The sequence below is a fragment of the Hyperoodon ampullatus genome, assembly GCF_949752795.1.
Source record: "Hyperoodon ampullatus genome assembly, chromosome: 18".
Taxonomy (NCBI): Eukaryota; Metazoa; Chordata; class Mammalia; order Artiodactyla; family Ziphiidae; genus Hyperoodon; species Hyperoodon ampullatus.
Genome location: NC_136931.1, coordinates 54,385,842 through 54,408,158, shown reverse-complemented (window position 1 = coordinate 54,408,158; position 22,317 = coordinate 54,385,842). Strand labels below are relative to the sequence as shown.

Sequence of the window (22,317 nt, the reverse complement as noted above, 5' to 3'; positions counted from 1 at the left end):
AAATTAATTTTTACTGGAGTATAGTTGCTTTATGAACATAGTTTCAATCACCAAATCCGAAGCCCTGGAACTTGAAACTAAAAAGGTAATTAGTACCATTTAGAAAGAGAAGTAAACCATTGTAAAGCAATTATATGCCAATAAAAACGTTAAAAAAAACCTAAAAAATTAAAAATAAAAAAATTTAAAAAAAAGAAAAAAGAAAAGAGAAGTAAACATATGGAGTATATTATCCAACAAAGTGTCACAGGCAAAAACCTAAAATCCAATAGGATTGCCGCTATGATAATACTTACTCAAGTATGGAATTAAGGGTAAATTGAGGGGCTTACCTGGTGGCGCAGTGGTTAGGAATCCGCCTGCCAATGCAGGGAACACGGGTTTAAGCCCTCCTCTGAGAAGATCCCACATTCCGCGGAGCAACCAAGCCCACGCGCCACAACTACCGAGCCTGAGCTCTAGAACCCGCGAGCCACAACTACTGAGCCCGCGTGCCACATCTACTGAAGCCCGCGTGCCTAGAGCCCATGCTCCGCAACAAGAGAAGCCACTGCAATGAGAAGCCCGCGCACTGTAATGAAGAGCAGCCCCCGTTCACCGCAACTAGAGAAAGCCCGCGTGCAGCAATGAAGACCCAACGCAGCCAAAAAAAATTTTTTTAATAAATAAATTTTTTTAGAAAAGGGTAAATTGAGTCAGTCCTAAAATTCTACTGCACAGTTGCGAAGTACCTCCCACCTCCAAGCACATAACTAGGTTAGGTCTCTAGACTTGCTTATGTGCTAAGCCCCTTGCGTGGTGTCATGCAAGCCTCACAAAAGCCCTCTGAGGCAAGCGCTATTAACACCCCCATGGTCAGAGGGGAATCTGAGGGAGCCTCAGGGAATTTAAGTCTGTGGCTCAACATCACTCACCTAAGAAAATGACAGCGCCAGGACTGAAAGGCAGGTCTGTTTTGATTCCAGAGCACTAGTTCTGAACTGTGTACCACTGCCTGCCATCTGGGTCACAATATTAAAGCTCCTGCTTCTGCCTCACGACCTGTCTGCTCCCCAGCCCCTTGTAACTTCTGATAGTGATGGTCAGCGGAATCTATCTGGATTCAATAAACATTATCCCCCACACTGTCTCCAGGCCATTAGTTTTGCCTCCCCATCTCAATGATGGGCTCCTGAGGGCAGGGGTGACCACATGCCTGTGTCTTCATCAATTTGTACCTTTTAAAACGCCTATAAGTGGGGGTACAGCAGCTGCTTCATGTGAATGTGGTGAGGATCCAACGAGCTAATACCCACAGAGCACTGAGAATGGAGCCCGGATGCTTTCATTACCTGGTACCTCTCACAGTATTTAATTAATTAGACTTCAAAGACCTGGGCTGCTCTTTTGCCATCTGCATTCTGTGTCCTCAGGCAAAACATGAGCCTCTCTGGGACTCTGTCTCTTCATCCCAAGAAACCAAACTGCAGATAATTCCCACCTTGTCCACCTCATAAGGGAGCTGTGATGATGAGATGGACAAGAAAATACTCTGGAAACTGAAAAGGGTTAGATCAGGGTTTCTCAACGTCAGCACTATCGACACTGGCAGCCAGATATCTCTTTGTCATGGGGGGGCTGTCTTGTGCCATGTGTCATAAGATATTAAACAACATCCCTGCCCTCTCCCCATCCCACCCCCAGTCATAACAACCAAAATGTCTCCAGACACTGCCAGTGTTCCCTGGAGGACAAGACTGCCCCTGGCTGAGAGAATCCCCAAGTTATGGTAAACTCAAATACTGGTTGACTCCTTTTATAAGCAGCAGTTAGAAACGCTCAGGCTATACCCCAAACCTTTCCAAATTAATAGCTGTTTACTGAGGGCTTCCTATGTGCCAACATGGGCGGGGGAAGCTGGGAAGCACATCCCCAAAAGTACAAAAATGTCGAGGTGACTTTTTTTGCTTTTTTTCTGGTATTTTCTATAACAAATATGGATTATTTTTACACTAATTAACAAACCGATGTTATTTATACACTTACTTGGCTTACTGTGAGAACATGAGTAACCTTAATCTCTCTGTGCCTCAGTTTCCTTGTCTGTGAAGTAGGGATAGTAATAGTATCAACTCCCAATGGCTCTTGCTAGTAAGCACTCAATGTTTATGATTATTATTATAAAAATAATATTAAAAAATAAAAGTGCCAGGCACAAGAACACTGAGACGCCAACCAATACCTAGCTAATGCTCCCTGACACCAGCAATGATGGTGAGAGTAGGGGAAAAGACTTCAGGAGAGGAAGACTGGTTTTAAGGCCCAGGAAGAACTCTGAAGAGGGAAAGCAGTGATGAAAAGAGCTGGATTTATGGCACTGTTATCTCAGGCTCAACTTTAGAGGGCAGTTCACTTCAACAAATAATAAAAAAAGCAAAAATCGTTAAGAAACCAGAGCTCAGTGATAGGCCTCCTCTCCATTCACTCTGTTGTTCTAAGTGGCCACTGAGACCCAGCTAAGGGGGAACTCCACTCACGGCAAACCTCAAGAAACCTTCTGGCTTCTGCACCCACATTTGCAGAAATCAAAGCACAAATCGCTCGCTGGGAAGCCCTGCTTCCAGTCCTCACCTTGAAGGAGAAAGTAATCTGGAGTTGTGCGCTTGAGAGCTGCCTTTGCTTTATCACCGCTCCAGTCCACTTCCAGTGCTTCTTTGATGGAGCAGAAGACCACCTTCTGTTGAAAAAAAGACGAAACTGCTTAGGGATAAAACATGTTGGCTTTGTATCACAAGGCAGTAACTCTTCACCAGTTCTAGGAGAAATGTCATTCTGTAAGGTTTACTGTTCATTAAAAGAAGCTGAGGCCCATTCAAATCCAGTAAATGTTTATTGAGCACTTACTGTGTGTTCCTCTGGGCACTGGGGACACAGAAATCAATGATATGTGCTCCCTGCACTGAAGAAAGACAGAGCAAAGCTAAAGACCTAGTTCCATTCTGGCTCTTTCTTGAACTCTGGTGGTATTTACGCCACGGAAATACCTTCATAAGTGACCAAGAATGTGTGTCTAAAGACATTCAATAAATTTTCTTTGTATTGGTAAACAGAAACAAACAACAATATCCATAAATAACAAAGAAGAAAAACAAGCAAAGGGGATGGAATGAAACCTCCAGGCTGTGGAAATGGAAATGGCATTTGCAAAAGCTCTGTGGTAGGAGGAAATATGGTTGAAACCTATTAAGCTAAATCAAATTTTCTCAAAAAAATGCCATGAGACAGTTATATTTTTAAATATAAACAACTAAATATGAATGAGAAAATGGTTTTCCTTTCCCTTTCCTAAACAATTAAGTCCAAAAGCCATTTGCTGAGACTGAGGAAGGGCAGGGAAACGGTGTGTGTGGAGGGGCTGGGTGGCCTGGCTGGAGGGGATAGAGCAGGGCAGGGTAAGAAGGGCATCCCCAAAGGGCAGCAACAGGAGACTGATTACATCCAAGGACTTGATGCAACAAGAAATTACACTGGGCATCTGGGGAGCCAGGTTTCTCACTGTCAGAGAAGAAGAGAACTAGACATATGGAAAAGGAGAAAAGTAGAATGAAGCCTGTGGTGAGAGTTATTGGCATGAACTCGTTTTCTATATATACAGGCAGATAAAGAAATAAATGTAGATGCAAGTGTGTGTATGTGTACACATACAAATATTTAGCTGCTGTGTCCACTGAGAAGGTCTAAAAGCAATGATACTCTGATAGCAATGAGCACATCTAACACCCAGATTTTGGTTTCTAATCACCACTAAGAGAAACATTTCTCCTTGGAGATATGACTGATTTCAAAACTGGGGCAGCAGGAACACAAGAAGAGCCTGAAACAAGGAAAGTCCTCAAAGAATGATGGGCCATGTCAAGAGGTAATAGGAGCCAGCTTAAAGAAGCTTCCACTGGTCAAATGTGAGGATAAATATACTAAAACAATTTGAGGATAAAAATAGATTATAACACTTTAAGTAAACTATAATCCAGTAGTCCACAGACCTAAAATTAACTAACTAATAAAGTTTGATAGGAATGGGGTATTTACATATTTTCAAAATACCCCTCTACAGAATACCTATTAGTCACACAGGGAAAAAAACTGTTTTCAAAGGAGCAGTCTGGCAAACAATCTTACTCAAATGATCAAAGTTAACATTACCAGTAAAGGGGCATGTGATAACCATGCACCAGACCACAGGATGCAATGAGAAGCATCCATGTGGTGATATTTTTGCCAAAGATGTGTAGCTACAGTCTAATCACGAGGGAACATCAGATGAACCTAAACTACGGGACATTTTACAAAATAACTGGCTTGCAGCCTTCAGGTGTCATGAAAATCTAGATGCACACATGACTCTAAACTGGATCCTTTTGCTGTTAAGGACATGATTGGAACAACTAGTAAAGCTTGAATGGGGTCTGAGGATTAGATGGCAGCGACGTACCCATGTGTATTTCCTGATTTTGATCGTTCGTTTCTGATTAAGGAGAATGCCTTGTTTGAGAAAATACAGACTGAAATATTTGGGAGTAAGGTGGTAGCTAGCACCTTACTCTCAAATTTTTGTCAGTGCTAGCTACTTTTACCAAGTTTTAGATGGTATATGTGTGTAAGTGTATGAATAATTTCAAACTTACAGAGCTGTGTGTCTTTCTTCCTGTCTTCTCTACACACACACACACACACACACACACACATCAGATATTTTAAAAATAAAAGAGAAAAAAGACAACAAAGGTACAATTTAGCAGGCTAAATGAACCAAGATCTATCAGCTACCAGGCAGCTTGCTGAAGACCGTAACGGATTTGAAAGATGAAAGTTCAAATTGCTGGTGAAGATAAAACAGTCGTGGTTTTCAAGGTGCCTTGAAAACGTGGTTTTCAAGGAGGCTTTCTGCCTCCCCATAATCACTCCTTTGGGGGCTGGGTCCATTGTAAAAGCTAGCATACAAGATGTCTGTACTGCCCTCAAACCTTTTGGTCAATGGGTCTGTTTGACCTTAACAGATAAGTCACGTAGTTAGCGGAGTGACATTTAGTGCCTGATACAGACTTGCCAGACCCTTCTTAACAAGTCTTACAATGCAGATCAAGCCATCAGCAGTATGGTCTGGAAATGCCATCACAATAAGAAAAGTCTTAACCAGGTTTCAGAAACTACCAAGACCTTAATTCAGAATTTTTGTAGTTTGTCTGGCAAAGACCAATGCTAAGAATCCTCTGATTTGTTAGGCCATTATATGACAAATGAAGGGAAAAAAGTTGTTTTTACAGTCTTAGTCCCAGGCAGGCCCACCTCTAACACTTTCAGGGCCTGAGGGTAAGAGTACAAATGAAAACCCATGTCTACGTATTTAGTTATAAATCACACTAATAAGTTATTAAGTATATTATATTCTCCTGCGCTAACAAATAAACCTTCTTCATAACCACCTGGAAGACCAGGTTCAAATTTGGAATTCTCACACTCCTTGGGAGTACTGTGCCAGAACGAGATACCCTGGGAAGGCCGTACCTGCACCCTTTCCCTGCTCTGGCTCTGACCCAAAATTCAAGGGGCTTTGCACTTAACTTTGCAAAAGGTTTTGCCCATCCTTCCCCACCAAAACATCCACCCCTCAGGCCTAGGCATGCAGACACTGTGGGAAGGTCTGTACTCCAGAGGCAGATCAGGTAAGAAGCCCACAAAAGCCCGGGAAGTAGCCTGGGGTTATCTGGGCAGGAGATTCCAGGGGTCCAGGTATCCAGAATGTGGTCTAGAACTGGAGGAAGGCTACAAGATCCAGGCAGATGCATCTCCTGCATCCCATGGGATCCTTACCCTGTGAGGGGAATGGCTGGAGGAAGGCCAAGTGGGACCTTCTATAGCACCAGGGCCAAGGATAGAGGCCCTTTTCCCTCCTCAACTCTAAGGGCGGAATTAGACTCAGTTCTGCCACTAACTTGTGACCTTAGGCAAATGAATTAACCTCTCTTGGGCCTGTCTGTGGCTGTCAACTTTTAGAGAAGTTTCCTGGTATCTGAGGAGGAGACCCCCTGTGGCCTAGTCTTTAATGTGTACCAGCCCTCCAGCCACAGGTGACAAAGCCAGGGGTGGACACATGACCCAGCCAGACCCATCAGATTGTTTCTCCTGGGAATCCAGAGTATGAAAGTTGGAAATGGAGACACATTAATGTCAGAGCTCTAAAGAGAAAGGCCAAATTCCTGCTGCCTCCGAGGCTCCCCAGTTGCCCTGGTCTTTCCCCTTCTCAGATCACAGGAGCTACTCCATGCTTCTTGTGCTACTCCAGCCTGCCTTCAATTAACACCCCCTTTTCTGGTTCAAGGTACCCAAAGTCTACTATCATGGCTCATAACTATTAAAAATAAAACAAAACTTAACCAAGCTGCCTAATCTGTAGTAGCACAGATGCAAAAGGTGGTGCTTGCCTTACCGACCTCATTGGCATTGAGTTTATAAAGAGAAAAAGCCCGTTCGACGGTGCTTTCAAGGAATGAAGAGCCTTTCAGATGAAGCAGCCGGCAGTGCCTGCCAGGTAGTAGCATCCACCCCCCCACCCCGAATGAAGGTAACTTTCACAGCTCACTCGTCCCTCCCACTCCTCCATGCCCTTGGCTATGGATCCCTCTGCCTCGAATGCCTAACCCACTGCCCTCCACTGTCCATTTTCTCCCCTGACGATTCTGGGCCTTGATGATTTCAATCTGAGAGTCTAGTGAAGACTAATAATAAGCCCTCTCACACCGTTAACGGATCCCCTCTCCTCAGATGGGTAGCAGCTTCCTGAGGCAGGGACCACAGTGACAGGCACAGCATTGAATGGACTGGATTTTCAATAAATACCCCTGAAGTGATAGGACCTAACTGCTTTTCATTTGCCAAAAAGCCCAACAATAAATATAAAGATGAATTCTCCACACAGTCTATCAGCTATCAAATTAAGGGGTTGTGCTGGGCCATTTAGAATAGTGGGAGACTGCAATAACCTCTATGCAATAGGAAACTGGCTCAACAGATCATGGCAAGGCAAAAAGGGGAAGACCGGCACATACAGCCATTTAAAATCATGTTCTCCAATTGTACGCCAACTATATGTCAATAAAGAAATAAACAGAATAGAATAGAATCATGCTCTCCAAAGTAGACATAAAGATTTGAGGAGTGCTTATGAAAATATATGGAGTGAAAAAAGGAAAAGTCAATACATATGTATGTCATATATTACATTAGATCATTATACATGTCTTGCATGTACTAATATATATTAATTAGTGCTCTAATTTATTATGTACATGCATAAAAAGAATACTGACATCACTGGGTAACAGGGTTCACATTTTCTCAACTTGTTCTGTATTTTCCACATTTGGGACTTGTGAACCTACTTTACTTTTTAGATCAGGCTGAACATCTGTAACAAGTGATACAGATCTGGATGTAAAGCTGAATGTAAATCAGAATTGAAACAACTTTCAAACTACAGATTTCTAGGTCTAATTTCCACACCTACTCATGGGAGACTACAGTTTTCAAAAGCATTTTAACAACTGACAACCACAACCCGAGACAGTTTTCACACTCTGCAGAGTGGCAAAAGAGCCTGAAGTTACCAAATGTTACTGTTACATGCTGCTGGGTTTGGAATGTAAATTGAGGAAACGACTTGAGAGTTATTTTTTGGGGTCTGGTAAAGTTGGAAGATGTGCACATCCTAAATCTCCTATATCCTAGAGAAATCACACACTTACCCAAGGAGATTATCTACCCACACACACACACAAACACATACACACACACACACACACAAAATGACTGCAGCACAATTTCTAAGAGCAAAACCTTATATACCTAAATGCCCATTAATAGGAGAATAAATAAATAGTAATGTTTTCCCACAACAAATACTCTATGGTCAAAACAAAAACAAAACAAAAAAAACGGCAGTGTTTGCTGTCCAAGAGAACTTGCAATGACGACAAGAACATTCTGCACGTTGGTGCTTTGCGATATGGATGCCACCAGCCGCTTGTGCTTACTAAGCATGTGAAATGTGGCTGGTGAGACTGAAGAACTGAATTTTTAATTTAATTTAAATTTCATTAATTTTAATTTAAATAGCCACATGTGGCCGGTGGCTACCATAATGGACAGCGAAGCCCCAGAACCACACACAAACACAGATGGCCTCACAAATATAAAGCTGCTCTTAAAAAGCACATGGCAGCATACATAAAATGCAAAACCAATTTTTAAGAAGTTAAAAAGCATACCAAACAATTCTATGTTACTTGGAAAAACAAACACGTGCAGTAAGAAGAAATGCCCAGAATAAGAACCACAACTGAGGACAGTAGTTACTCATGCTGGCGAGCGATAACCAGGGGGCCTCGATCACATCAGTCAGGTTTTATGCTTTAAACTGGGTGGCGGGTACATGGTGGTTAGCTCTATCGCTCTCAATTTCATTTTTAATTTATACCTACAACACCACCTAATAAGCTTTATTCCATTGTTTAGATTTACAAACACATGACAAAACACCATGCCAAGCAGGGCTATATCCACCCCTTCTGGATACCTTATTAAATCCACACAAATGTACCAGCAGCCCTGAGAAGACAGAGAAAGAACACCCAGATTGGTACAACAGTACTGGGAACGTTTTGGTTTTTAAGTTGGATAGTATTTGTTTTACCATTATGTTCCATGACTTGCATTGATGTCGTGTGATTTCTGTATATTGAATATCTCTCTCTCACTCTCACACACACACATACACACAAGACCAGACTGTGCTGTGATGATGGGAGGGACTCCTCTTCCTCATCCGTAGAGCCCAAGAAACTTCTCTCAGGTGAGACAAGGCACTACCAGCACCCACCCCACACTCCACAACTGTCCTACCTGCAAAACCTACTATCAGCAGTCCCCCAAATTCTCTGCGATTTGCACCCTGCACCTCCCTGCCTGCTCCCCTCCCCCGAACCAAGTGACTCTCTGACGATTTGGTTTTGAACCTCTCTGGGCTGCAGGTTCTGGTCTAGGCAACCCAGTGACTTACTTCTACATATTCCCAGCCAAGAACCTTCTCTTCTTTAAAAGTCTGTTCTCTCAGCTCAGCTCAAATAACCTAAACTATGAGAACTGATGTTCTACAACATTAATCCATTTATTTGATCACAAAGAAAGTGAACTGAATAAATCCTTTTTACAATGACAATAATTTCCTCCAGAGCTGGGTCACATTATGATGCTGGAACAGCCACAACTACACTGAACAAACATTTCCTGGGGACTTCCCTGGTGGCGCAGTGGTTGAGAGTCCGCCTGCCGATGCAGGGGATACGGGTTCGTGCCCCGGTCCGGGAAGATCCCATGTGCCGCAGAGCAGCTGGGCCCATGAGCCATGGCCGCTGAGCCTGCGCATCCGGAGCCTGTGCTCCGCAACGGGAGAGGCCACAACAGTGAGAGGCCCGCGTACCGCAAAAAAAAAAAAAAAGAGTAGCCCCCGCTCGCTGCAACAAGAGGAAACCCATGTGCAGCAACGAAGACCCAAGGCAGCCAAAAATAAATAGATAAATTTATTTAAAAGAAAATCTCCTGAACACAAGTGTGCGGGGCACCGCACTAGGAACAGAGCAGCGAACAGAACTGCCCAGCCCGTATGGAGCTTCAACTCTAACAAGGGAGACCCTGACAAGTAATCTGAGGTGTAACCAGCGTTTCAAATCAACGTGCCACAGAAAAGAGGGGGAACTATACTAGTCAGTCATCAGGAATGCTGCTTTAAGGATGGGGGTGAGAGGAGGATGAGAGAGTTGTCAACAAATTGCTCAGAAAGGGGGAAATCAAAATAATGAATCACTCCTCAACTGTGGAATTTCACAACTAATTCATGAAAAAAGGATTACAGTGCCCAAATTAGTCACCCACTACATCAGAAGCAGTGGTAAAATTAAATCTGTAGTTTCTTAGCATATCAGAAGCAAATCCTACTTTATGTTTAATCTTTAAAGAGCTATTATGGAGAGCACCCACCACCAGGCATCTATCTACTCCTATCTGGCAGGCCCCTAACAATAAAGAAATATGAACAGCAGCACGGGAGCACATTGGTGGCTTTTTAAAGTTTTCTGGAGTGATCCCAGTTTTCATATATTTCATCCCACCATCCTCACAAAACTTCAAGTTATCCTAGAAACTCCAAGGGGATTCACCTTGTGGGCGGTAAGGTGCGCCTGTGCCCTTCGCCACTGCCTATGCTCTCTCCCCACCTATTCCTTCCTTCTTACACTGCTGTGTGATCTTGGGCGGGGTTCCTTAACTTCTCTTGGCTTTAGTGTCAGCTGTAAACAGAGACAAGAGGGTTAATTTGCTTCCCTGCACCCAATACAGTGCATTGTCCACAGCAGGCATTTTGCAGATACAGAAAGGGCTCGCTGCTTGGAGTGAGGGAAGCCAGAGTCACTCTGTCTTGACAGCTGTGCTTTTTCTTGACCCTATTTCCTGTGACTGGATGCCGGTCCTGGCTTTGGTGCTTGGCAGACTGTCCTTCACATGCCAACTCTAACAATTCTTCCTCTGGGAAGCCCTTCCGGTCACTTCCTCATCACAAAACCACTGCAATCTCCTTTATCTACTGCATACTAGAGCCCACATCTGGTCTATGCCCAACACCTGTTTCTGACGAAATCTGTCTCATCACTTCTCCTGGGCACCAAAGGAAGCTAACAATCTACTACTGCATGTCTATCTCTGGGCTGGGCATTTTCCCACTGCCGTATTTATCATGATGGCACAGGTGCTAGAAAGGCCCAGCCAGTGTCTTCCTAGACGGTGTGAAAACCACAAGCTCTGTTTTTCCTCTTTGTTTTTTAACGTTTCTAATTTAGGAGCACAATGTGTACCTTGAAGCAAAAGTGGCTTTACAACACTGGGTTGAACCTAAGGAAAAGGGGGAGGGGAAGGGAACCCTAACCAGAAGCCTTTCACAGGAAACGGGAAGTGGTTGCTTCCCCACCCCCATCCTGCATGCTGAGCATAACCCAACTAGTTGAAAGGGCAGAATCTAAATCAAGGGATTTTTGAATTGGAGGAAAACTTCGAAATCGTGGAGTAGTCACTGCCAAAATGGAGTCGGCGTGTTACTGCAAGGTGGCAAAGCCAAGGCCCAGACCCTGCTCAGCCCGGTCCTTCCACAGCGCTCGCGGTGAGGCCGCACAAAGACAAGGTTTGGAATCCCAGGGATTGTCATCAGGAATGCACTGAATGCCTTGGAACCTTAAGGGCTCAGGGTTGGAATCCAAGCCTGAATTGTCCCAGTGCAACAGCTGACTAACAATGTCAGCTGGGGAATATTTTGATACCTTCAAATTGGGCCCCATGTAGGAAGAGGCCGCACAAAGAGCTGTGTGACTGAAGAGCCCTAGGAATGGTACGCGAAGGCCGCCGAGTGCCTGCCAGGGCTGCCCACATTCTCCTCATAGCTAGCTAAAGTGGCTCCCAAAAGAGGTTTCCAGATCTGCCCCAGTGGGCACCATCAGAATTGACTCCCAGGAAACTTCCAGCTGTGAAGGGCAAACAAAGCTAGGGCTCTCTCCATTTGAATGTGAAAGACCTGCCTCAATCAGAGAAGGCCCTTAAGCCATAAAACCCTTCACACCAAGGCCAAGTGTCACACTTGTAAGAGGGTGTGATTTATAAATTGACAGCACCCACAAAGCTGCTTTTGTACTCCTCCCTTAGTTAACAATTTATCTCCCCCCACCAAACGCACGGAGCTATTCAGATAAAGCTTGACTGGGCCTCAAAAAGAAAGAAAGGAAGAAAGAAAAAGACCCAAGTTTTGGCCAAAACACCGATGTTCACTCTGGATAATTATGGTCCTGTGAATAGACACTAAAATTAGGGCTTAATAATTCCTCTGTATTACACTCACAGCATCAAACTATTCCAATACAAACATAAAGAGCAAGAAAAAGAAAATCTCCAACGCAGCCTTGCTGGAAACTCAAAAGAGTTCCACTTTTGTGGTTTTCTGCAGTCTCTTTTGTGGTTTCTGCACTCTTAGAATCCCCCCTTTAGAGCAGTTTTAACTCGACGCCCTGACCAGCTGTTTTTCTTTCTCAACATTTAGATCTACAAAGCAAAGAGTAAATAAGGGCTTGGCCATGTCTTTCCTCTCGGTTCAACAAAACCAATTCTGGCCACTTCATCTTGTTTTTTTCCCCATCGCATGAATTCCCTTCTCAAATTCCAACACTAGCTACAAAACCATCATCTGTTTACTGATTCCCTTCCCACTCCTCTTTCTAGAACATGAATTACAGCACCAATCCTAGTAGAGACTAAGCCCCTAATGTAAACTACATTAAAAAAAAAAAAATATATATATATATATATATATACATCTGATAACACTTGTCAACATTGAGACCTTTCTTCTTAAAAGGTTATTTGGTGGGAAAAAACCAAAAACTTTATTTTAAAAAAGCAAAAAAGCAATTAAGCAATTCAAATTTAAACTGTCTCCCTGCCCACTTAGGACCTTACTAAATTGTCTATCAATCTGAAAAAAAAACAAAAAATTTGTATAAGAGTGGGGGCTTCCCTGGCGGTCCAGGGGTTAAGAATCCGCCTTCCAATGCAGGGGACGCGGTTCCATCCCTGGTGGGGAAAATAAGATCCCACATGCCGCGAGGCAACTAAGCCCGTGCGCCTCAACTACTGAGCCTGAGCTCTAGAGCACACGTGCCGCAACTAGAGAGAAGTCCGTGTGCCACAACAAAAGATCCCGCATGCCACAACTAAGACCTGACTCAGCCAAATAAATAAATTAATAATTTAAAAAATAGATGTAGCAATAATAAAAGTGACCTAAGTTTAAAAAAAATAATAATAAGAGTAAGGGCCTGTGCTCAGAAACAGTCTTTCTGATGCTGCTCCATACACCAGAGGTGCAAATCTGGGGCCCACAGAGCAGGTAAGTCTTGCAGGCATGTTCTCTTTAGTCTCTACAGGGTGGATGGAAACAGCATGCAAAAAGGTTGCCGGTATTAAAAAGTCTGGGACAGATCATATTGAAAAAAATCTTTCTTTCTCATTCTCTTGAAAAATCACATCTGACATCACTAGGTCCACATTCCCTCACAGCAACAGCCGGCTGGCACCAAGCACAGCTGCCCCTTTAAATGGGACAAGCGCGGGCCTAGTCTGTCCAGACTCCCCCCTTCAGGACTACATGCTTGCTTCCCTTGCTGGCAATGGTTATGGCCCGTAGCCTCCAAGGCCCCAGGGCTTCTGACCCTTGACACCACCCCTCTCCTCCACATCCTCCACATACCTTTTTGACCATGGTTGTCTCAGATGAATCAAGTTTGGCTCTCTTGGTATCAGGTCCATCTTCTACTCCTTGACTAACTTTGGCAACTTTGGTTTTCTCCCTAGAGGGTGACAAGGGGAGGGAATCGAGTTCTACCCTATGAATCATGCCATGAGAACAAAAAGAGCATCAGTGGCTCACTGAATGGGATGGTGGTTAAGAGCAAAAGCTCATACAGATCTGGCTCAAATCCCAGCCCGGCCACTGATTACCTGATGCCTCACTTACCTGCTATGTGGGAATAATAATCTCTGAAGAATTATTAGAAGAGAAATAACAAATTGCTTAGCACACTGCCTAGCACATAGTATACTCTCAATAAACTTTGTAAATGTTCCACCTGAATCATGAAATAAAGAGCTGAACTCAGTTCCTCCTCTCTGCCATGGCGAGCTCACATTAAAATAATCTGGCCTTCTTTTCTCTACTGTGACTTCTTTATCCATTTATAAGGTGCCCAAAGAACTAGATTTTCTTAAAGCCATAAAACGTAAGAGATACAAGAGATTTTGAACATGTTTGTCCTTCCCCCATCTCGACTTTACAGGCAAGAAACTTGCAGACTGGACAAAGTCCAGTGACTTGCCTAAGAAGCTGAACAAAAGAAAGCAGTTCTTGACTCTTGATAGGAGGCTTCACCTACCACACAGGGTCTCTCTTTACGTCTCATCGGCAAGGGTGGTGGTCAAAAGTTACAGCCCCAAAACCAACTCTTGTAGTTTTACAGTACTGGTATCATCTGCCATCTTTCATCTAGAAGCTACAAGTTCAAAATACTACAGGTTTCATTATGTGGGAATCACCATGGTCTGTAACCTCAATGTTCAAAATGAGAGGCAGTCTGTTTGTTCCACCAGAGCAGTCTCTAGACCTTGGAGCTTTTCCAAGGTAGACTCCGGCTGAGTGTGCCCACAGAGTTGCCCATCTAACTAGTCCTCATTTTACCATCTCTCAACCTGAATACACGCAAGCCCCAGCTGGGGAACAAATGTTTACAATCCAAGCGGGTTCTTCCTGAATAGAAAGTGTGGCTTCACCACCTGAAGTCCAAACTGATCAGATACCCACATGGTGTTTCCATCGCCTTAGAACTGCTTTCCTCATGCTCTAGAGGAGACCATCAATTTGGAAGGCAGGGGCCACATCTCCTATAATTCTGAGCACAGAATCTATATATTCAGTAAGCTGTTAATGAATTGGTTTCCCAAAGTTCTAAGTATTATAGTTAAATACTTTCCTTAAATGGTTCATTTCCTACCAGTAAATAGAACTACATTTTGAAAAGGTTTTATGTTCTCTCCTCCTCTCCCCAGACTTACTCTACAAATTCATGCTCTCCGAGATTGGCAAACGTGTATCCGTGGTAGCCAAAAACATCTCCCGTAAAGAACTTGATGCTATTTTTGTGACAGATCTGGTCAACTTTAACTATGATATCCCTGGAGCAGCAAGTCAGACATACCTGCAGAAAGAATGAAAGTGGTTGGGTGTGAGTTGTGCAGACTGTGAATCACCGCCCTGATGTCTAAATACACCTTAATGAACAGTCTCTCTGGGCATGGCTAAAGCCAGTTTCAAACTGGTACAACAGGTTCTTTGGATGCTATGGTTAGAAGACAAAAGAAAAGTTGCAGGTTTCAGTGTGTAGAAAATGTAAATCATGAGACGGTCACTTCACCTTCTGCAACCAAAATGAAACGTGTTTAGCTATTAAGTAAAAGGCACTCGATGAATTTATTTCCCCTAAACCATGAACATATATAAACCACATTTCACAGTTTTCAGGAAAAGGAAAAGACAGTAATATAACTTAGAGGAAGTTATTTCTAAATCATTAAACCTATTAGTATCTGAATAAGCTACAGCAAGAAACAAAACCAGTTTTTTAAATTTACCCAAAGGTCATGTTTAAATACAAGGGCATTTTTCCCCCTTCTTTTGACTGATATGTTAAGATAAAGAAAATAAACAAGTCCTGTTGAGATTATTTTTCCACAGTTTTCGATGTGAAACTTTATCTGAATTTAAGGACAAAAGAAAAGGTTACAGCCCAAGTGACCTCCAATTCAGACTTAGACAATGAGACCGGTGATTCACTCAGTGGAATTATCAATGTTGCTCTGAGGCCTCTAAGTTGTGTTCCAGTAAGTTGAGGTATTAGAAATGGCTAAGTTTTACTGCACAGAACACGACCTTTCGGGAGAAGCTTTGTGATCAGGGCCAAGAAGACAACTTCTAAATTGCACATGTTTTCTTCTGAACATAGAAAGTTGGAGAAGAAATTACAAAAGGATTTTCGTTTGATAAACCTCTTGCTGTTGTCTGGCAGCCTGAATTTTGAAATAACGCTCACAGAGCAACGTGTGTCTCTGCTGCCGTTCAAAGGATGCAGTCACCCGAGGAAAAGTCAAATCTAAAAGATAAGACAGGTGCAGCTGAACATGCAATCAACTAACCGAATGGAGCCCTGCAGTCAAAACTGAGTGTGAAAACCTATGAAGACCAGTCAAACGTGGCTCAAATATGAGGAAGTCACGCCTGCCCTGTGCACATGCGTTATACAAGCAACAGCCCCATGCTTCAGTTCTAACAAAGCTTCTAGTTGCTAGAAGTTCAAAGGACACCTAGAGTAAACCAAATGTGGTTACTACGGATAAAGAAATGAAGAGATGACTTATGTCCAAATGGAAAATGTTCCAATACCTAGACTTACAAAATAGAATAAAAAAAAATTTTTAAGGGACAAAATGCACAGATGATCCATCATTCCAAGCCCACATTTGAACAGATGCACATATGAAATACAACAGTGTGAAAAACAAAACTACCAAACCCAAATTCTAACCTCTCACATAATGGGCCCTTCATTTAAAAAACAAGTAGATCATCTGTGATTATTGCACGGTTATCCAACATTTGTTAAGCTTTTCCAGGGTACCGGGAGCCATGTCTGAAAGGTCACAGACACTGAAACAGAATTTAACTTATCCTTTCACCTCTGCAAAGATTTGGCAGTGAAATCAAATGAGGCTGGATATGCCTCGTTTGGCTTAAGACTACAGTGATTTTGTCTAGTTATCCATGGCAACATGGTCAAAGTGGCTGTGTGCGAGAAAGAGACAGAGACAGACCAAGATCAGGTGTGCTCTTTTTAAAGACAAAACGCAAGCTGTAGTTTGGTATTTCTAACAACAAAAGAAAGACTCTGCTACAGAAATTCACCAACTTGTTAAGTTTTCAGAAGAAAACATTTGCAATAAAATGTATAGAAGCTATGTGCAAAAATTCTGGAAGGAAGACAAAACACCAATGATAAAACCTGGTCTTAAAAAAAACAAAAAACAAAAACCTGGTCTTGGGAAAAATATGCCCAAAGAAGAAACCAAAAGGCAGCATCTCACAAGCAGCTAGAGCAGATTCAACAGGCTGGATCTGCCTACCAACACACTCAGCATACTAAGGCAATACACTAATAAGTCATATACACTAAGGCAATATAAGACTTCAATCTACTAGGGCAATATATTAAAACTAAAGAATGGAACAGCTTAAAAACTTACTTGGGAAAAAGCTCAGATTTGAGATTCTAATGCTCCAGTGTACCTAGTATACATACAACTAGTGTTTTAATTTGCTGAATTCCTGAAGCAGCTTTTACATTCTCTATGAAACTTACAGCATCAAATTGGGTGAAAAACGACTCAGGTTTCTTTTCTATATTCTCAATGTCCACTTTCACATCCACCATGGGGTTGAGATTCTGTGCGCGCTCCAAAGAGGCTTCGGCCCTGTTTCGGCCAACAGACCCAGTTCGGATCAGGAACTGGGCTCCGGGGTCTTCTGGAGATACCTAGGAATAATTTTTTTTTTAAATACTTGAATTTGGGAGGAAAAACAAATGAACTTTTCCATTTTAAAGAATAACTAAAATATCTACCATCTAATTGTAGTACTACTGCTCCTATAGGAATCTGCCCAATGCAGACTCCCTCTATTCTTTCCTTCTGAGGCTTTAAAATAGACATTGAACTTTGTTTTTTTTTTAAACTGGGCACTGATGGTTAAAGAGCACCCCCTTGTGTTTATAATGAAAATTCACTCTAAACAAAAGAAGTCCATGCTTTCTTAAGTAAATTTTTAACTAACAAAATGACATAATCATCAGTGCTAAGAGTTGACCAAATCCCTACCATGTGCCCAATTCTAAGGAATCAGAGAGAGACATAAGTAATTTAAAGGATGTAGTCCCTGCCTACAGGTGGTTTAAAATCAGACCAACACAAGGAGGGATAATTTCACTCATAAGGCTGGACGTCAGCAGAAGAGAGCCTCAAAGACAGATAACATAGTCACCTGACAGCCACCAGTAGGATTACAGATTCCACTGTTCAAAATGCATTTCTTCACACATCAAACATCTAATCTAATCATGAATCTCCGTGTATGACCCCGCCACATTCACCAAGACTGGGTTCAACAGAAGTAATCCTCCTCTCCTGCCAACTACCCACAGTATACACTCTCCCTTACTATCTTCCCTCCAAGCAAATGAGCTGGTCCTCCTCCCGTTCAAGGCCAGCCCTCTAACAGTATGCTTGACCCATCCCATCCCATCCCAGGGATCTCACCACACACAGAGAGATCGTACATCATAGCGGCTAAAAGTCATGCTCTGGGATAATTCAGGTTGGATTCACAGTTGTGATTTGAATCCTGGCTCAACCACCTAAATGTGTGACCTTGAGTATGAGGGAATCACATGTAAAATGAGGATGGTACTAAAAGTGATGCACTACTAATCACTCCACCAGGGGAGTCAGTACTACCTGTGCCCCACTCCTTGGCCTCACAGCTCCTGGCTCTCCTCCCCCGCTGGACATTCCAGTTTCTATATGGGCCCTCTTAGGTGCAGCTATTCTCGGGATTCCACCTCGGAATCATTCATCTTTTCACTCTATATAGCTCCATAAACCAACTCCATGCCTTACAGTTTCTACCAAAATCTGCTGTTATTTCTCAAATTGCTCTTACTGGTACAGATTGCTTCCTGATCCATCTGAGTCTTACACTAAACTGCCCACCAGAAAGTTCCTCCTGGAGATCCCATGGGCCAATCATAATCCAATTCCTATGTTTGCTGTCTCTGTTAACAAACAGAGACATCTCTGACGCATCCAGTCACCAGAGTCAGAAACCTGGTCTGCCTATCCTCTACATTTCCTTGAGAGCAGGCACCAGGTGATGTGGCTAAGTGCATGGCCTCTGCCAGGAGTCGGACTGCCTGGGTCCTGGTGGTACCACTAACTGCTGTGACCTTGGGTGGGCCAATACTTCACTTCCTTTCCCTCCGTTTTCTTATGTGTAAAGCAGGAATGATAATCCCTACATGTCAAGAGTTGTTTTGAGGCCTAAATGAGATACTACAACTACAGCTCCTAGAACAGCGTCCAGCACTTACAGTAAGTGTCAGCTGTTGTACTTCCTCCTTGCTTTCCCATATAGAATCCTACTGACTACACCACTGAAGCATCTCTCACCTCTCGGTGCTTCTCGCCATCTCTATCCCCACTGTCATTCCACAGACCCTTTTCATCTCTCACTTAAACTATTAAAGCAGCCTTCTAAGTAGTCTTCTGCCCCATATCTTGTGCCAACCACAGTCTACACAGTATTAGTGATCTACAGAAAGCCCAAAGCTGAAGTCAACCCTCACCCATCTGAAACTCTTCAATGACTCCTTACCACCTAGAGAATTAAGTAAGTTTACAGCAGAGCTTACCAGCTGGCCCTTCGTGACTTGGACCTCACCTGCAATCTGCAACCCCCCCAGCACTGTGGGCTTCACACTCTAAAAACACCAAACTGTTATATTTGAGTTCTACCATGCTGTCTTGTGCTAATGTCCCCTGCCTAAAACACAGCTCCTCAAACCCTGAAAAACCTCTGCTTGTTTTTTAAGACTCAGCTCAGCACTCCTGGAAGTCTCTCTCATGTCTGCATGCCACAACCTGAGTCAGGTAGCGTGCTCTGGTTTCTGGAAAAAAATTGAGGATGGGAAGCAAATCTTGTGCATTTTTCTATCGCCAGTAACTAGACTACTTCAGGGTAGGCAGCAGGTGCTCTTGGATGCTTGCTGACATAAACGAAATGAAAAACTCTAAGGGGCAGGAATTAACATCTTCAATTTATAGATGAACAAGCTAAGTCTCTGTGAGGTTAATTCCCTTTCCCAGCTTCAGAAGGTGTGATTTGAGCCCAAGCCTTCATGATTCCAAAGCTTCTGCAAAATGCAGCACCATCTTCCTGGGACGTTCCTAGTCAGGGACAAAAGCACAAGCAAACTACAAAAGGCAGAACCACCAGAGAGGGTGTTCACGAACTGTGAAATCTATGAGATGGGAGTCAGGCTGGGTAAGTTGACTGGGACCAGGTTATATGAAGCCAGCGGTTCTCAACCCTCCCTGCCTTTTAGACTCACCTGGAGAACTTTTACTTTTAAATAACTCCCCAAATATTCTAAAGCACAGATGGGATTGAGAACCACTGTATCAGGCTTTGAAAACCAGTCAGAGGAGTCAGGCCTTACAGCGGAAGGCAAGTAGAAGGCACTATCAGTCTTTAAACTGAAGAGGCAACGGCTGACTCCAACTCTGGGTGGCATTCGTGCCAGTGCTGAGGCAGTTGAGAGAACCACATCACACGGCCTCGGTGTTCTCTCGTCCCCATTCTCAGACTTCCCAACCAAATGAGGAAACTACCATCCCATGTGATTTCGTTTCTCCACGCCAACGGCCTCCAGGTTTTGGAACCTTGGAACCTTTGGAACCTCCTTGGGTCTCCACTCTTACCCTCTCTACACAGGCAAACAAGTTCTTCCCCTGGATGGGGTGTTCCTGCCACTAGGGGGCACTGTGGCTGGTGGACAGGGGGATGTCAAAGCTGGGAGGGTTAGTTAATTATCTGGCAGCTTGCTTGCAGGCATTTTCTTTCCTTACAAAGTTTTGAATTCAAGTCAAAAATCAATTTGTGACTGTGATATTAAGTGAGCCAACCTATCTGTCTCTTCGTATTGCAGGAGAATTAAAACAACAAAAATTCTAGATATTATTTTCTCCTGAAACTCCAAATAAGGTGAGCTTTTAAAAATTTCATTAACATTTACTTTTGTCTACAGAGCCTATACCTCACACTGTGTGTGCTAGTTACTTAGCATGAGACAGGACCCCTGTTCATTGCCTAAAAGGAAAAAAAGACACAAATAATATCATGTGACAACACAATTTTTGAAATATTTTAACTGAAAAAATACATGATTTCTGGAATTTGCTTTAAAAAACTGTCCCAAAAACTACAGGGGAAAAGATAAATAAAAAGATCAACAAAACACTGGTATCTGTAGAAGCCAAGTCGGTGAGGTGTCAAATATTATTCTACTTCTGTATATATTTGAAATTTTCTATAAAAGAAAACCAAAATGTCATTGAGGCATGAGAATGTAGACAAAGCAGCAGTTATTTTCACTTTGGAGAAAAGATAGGTCAGAGAAAGCTACATAGGGGCTGGGCACTATGGTTCTATTATCAATTAAATAACATTTTATCATATAATTAACTATTGGATGCTTATTACATGCAGGCACTACATTAAGTGGTCCATACACATTCTCTCTGATCCAGCATTTCCCAAGGTAATGCCTGTGAAGCATCTCCATCAAGATCTCCTGAGATACGTCTGTTTTCTTCTGAGACACCTTTTAAATGTATATACTCCTGAGCCTTATCTCAGACTTTGTAAAGTAGACTCATTAGGGGTGAAAGCTACACCAAAACAAAGCCCCAGGGCAATTCTGCATTTTAAATGAGTGACTCGGGCGATTTAAAGGTACAAATTGGAAGAGCACTCCTCCACTCCTCACAATCACCCTCCAAGGGAGATGCTAACTCCACTTTACAGACGGGCAAGGTCCTCGAGGAGACGAGAGCCTCCACTGGTTGACCACGTAGGATATGGTGGAGCTGAGTTCAAACCTGGTGCTGGCGCTGTCAGTCTCCAAGGGCTATAGTGCCACTGACGCCAGCCCTCCTCTTTCACAGCCCAGAAAGGGCAAGTAGGAAGGCACGAAATCTCCACGTGTTTATACCAAAGAGGGGAGATGGCGAAGGAGAGTGATAAGGCAGCGGAACATCTCACCTGCTCGTGATCCAGCATGGTCAGTCCTTTCACTCCAGCCAGGATGAGATTCTTGGCAATTTCAGCCCCGAGTCCCTTCATGCCAACAAGAAGCACCCGGGAGGCCCGCAGCCTACAAGGCAGATATTGTCAACGGGATGAAAGAGGACAGTGGAAGCTCCCCGAATCATTGAAGAACAAAACAAGACAAAAACAGGGAAATGATCTTGGATTTCATTAACTGCACTGAAGCATCCAGGCCTCAAATCTTGAAAAAGAGACAGGCTCCAATCTATCCTGCTGAGAACCATTCATTCAACACATATTTATTGAGCACCTATTATGCCAGGCCCCCCTCCAAGGTGTGGAAATACAGCAGTGAATAAACAGACACAATTCCTGCCCTCAGAGCTTGTATTTTGTAGAGACAGACAAACAAATAGAGATATATAATATCTCAAAAAGTGAAGAAAATCAAGCATGGCATGGATCAGGAATGATGGAGGACGTGACTTTAGTCAGACTGATTGTGAAGGCCTTTCCACCGAGGTGCTGAGCAAAAATCAAAATGAAATGAAGGACATATGTACAGATACTTGGGAGAACAGTCCAGGTAGAGAAAAAAGCAAGTGCAAAAGCCCTGAAGCAGAGGAGTGCTTGGCATATTCCAGGAGCAGGAAGGCAGACAGAGCAGCTGAAGAGCAGTGAGCAAAGGGAAGAATGGGGAACTTCCC

At 43.2% G+C, this 22,317-nt stretch overlaps 1 protein-coding gene across 1 annotated transcript in view; it reads right to left on the bottom strand.

Moving 5' to 3' along the window:
* The window catches only part of SAE1 (SUMO1 activating enzyme subunit 1), a gene marked incomplete at its 5' end in the record, with an annotated part of 68,964 nt that overhangs the window by 34,696 nt on the left and 11,951 nt on the right, over window positions 1-22,317 (bottom strand). The window contains 5 exons of the mRNA XM_079724441.1: window positions 2,611-2,716; window positions 13,376-13,475; window positions 14,734-14,876; window positions 17,091-17,264; window positions 21,605-21,716. Coding sequence (XP_079580567.1) covers window positions 2,611-2,716; window positions 13,376-13,475; window positions 14,734-14,876; window positions 17,091-17,264; window positions 21,605-21,716 — 635 coding nt within the window. The remainder of the gene's footprint in view (window positions 1-2,610; window positions 2,717-13,375; window positions 13,476-14,733; window positions 14,877-17,090; window positions 17,265-21,604; window positions 21,717-22,317) is intronic.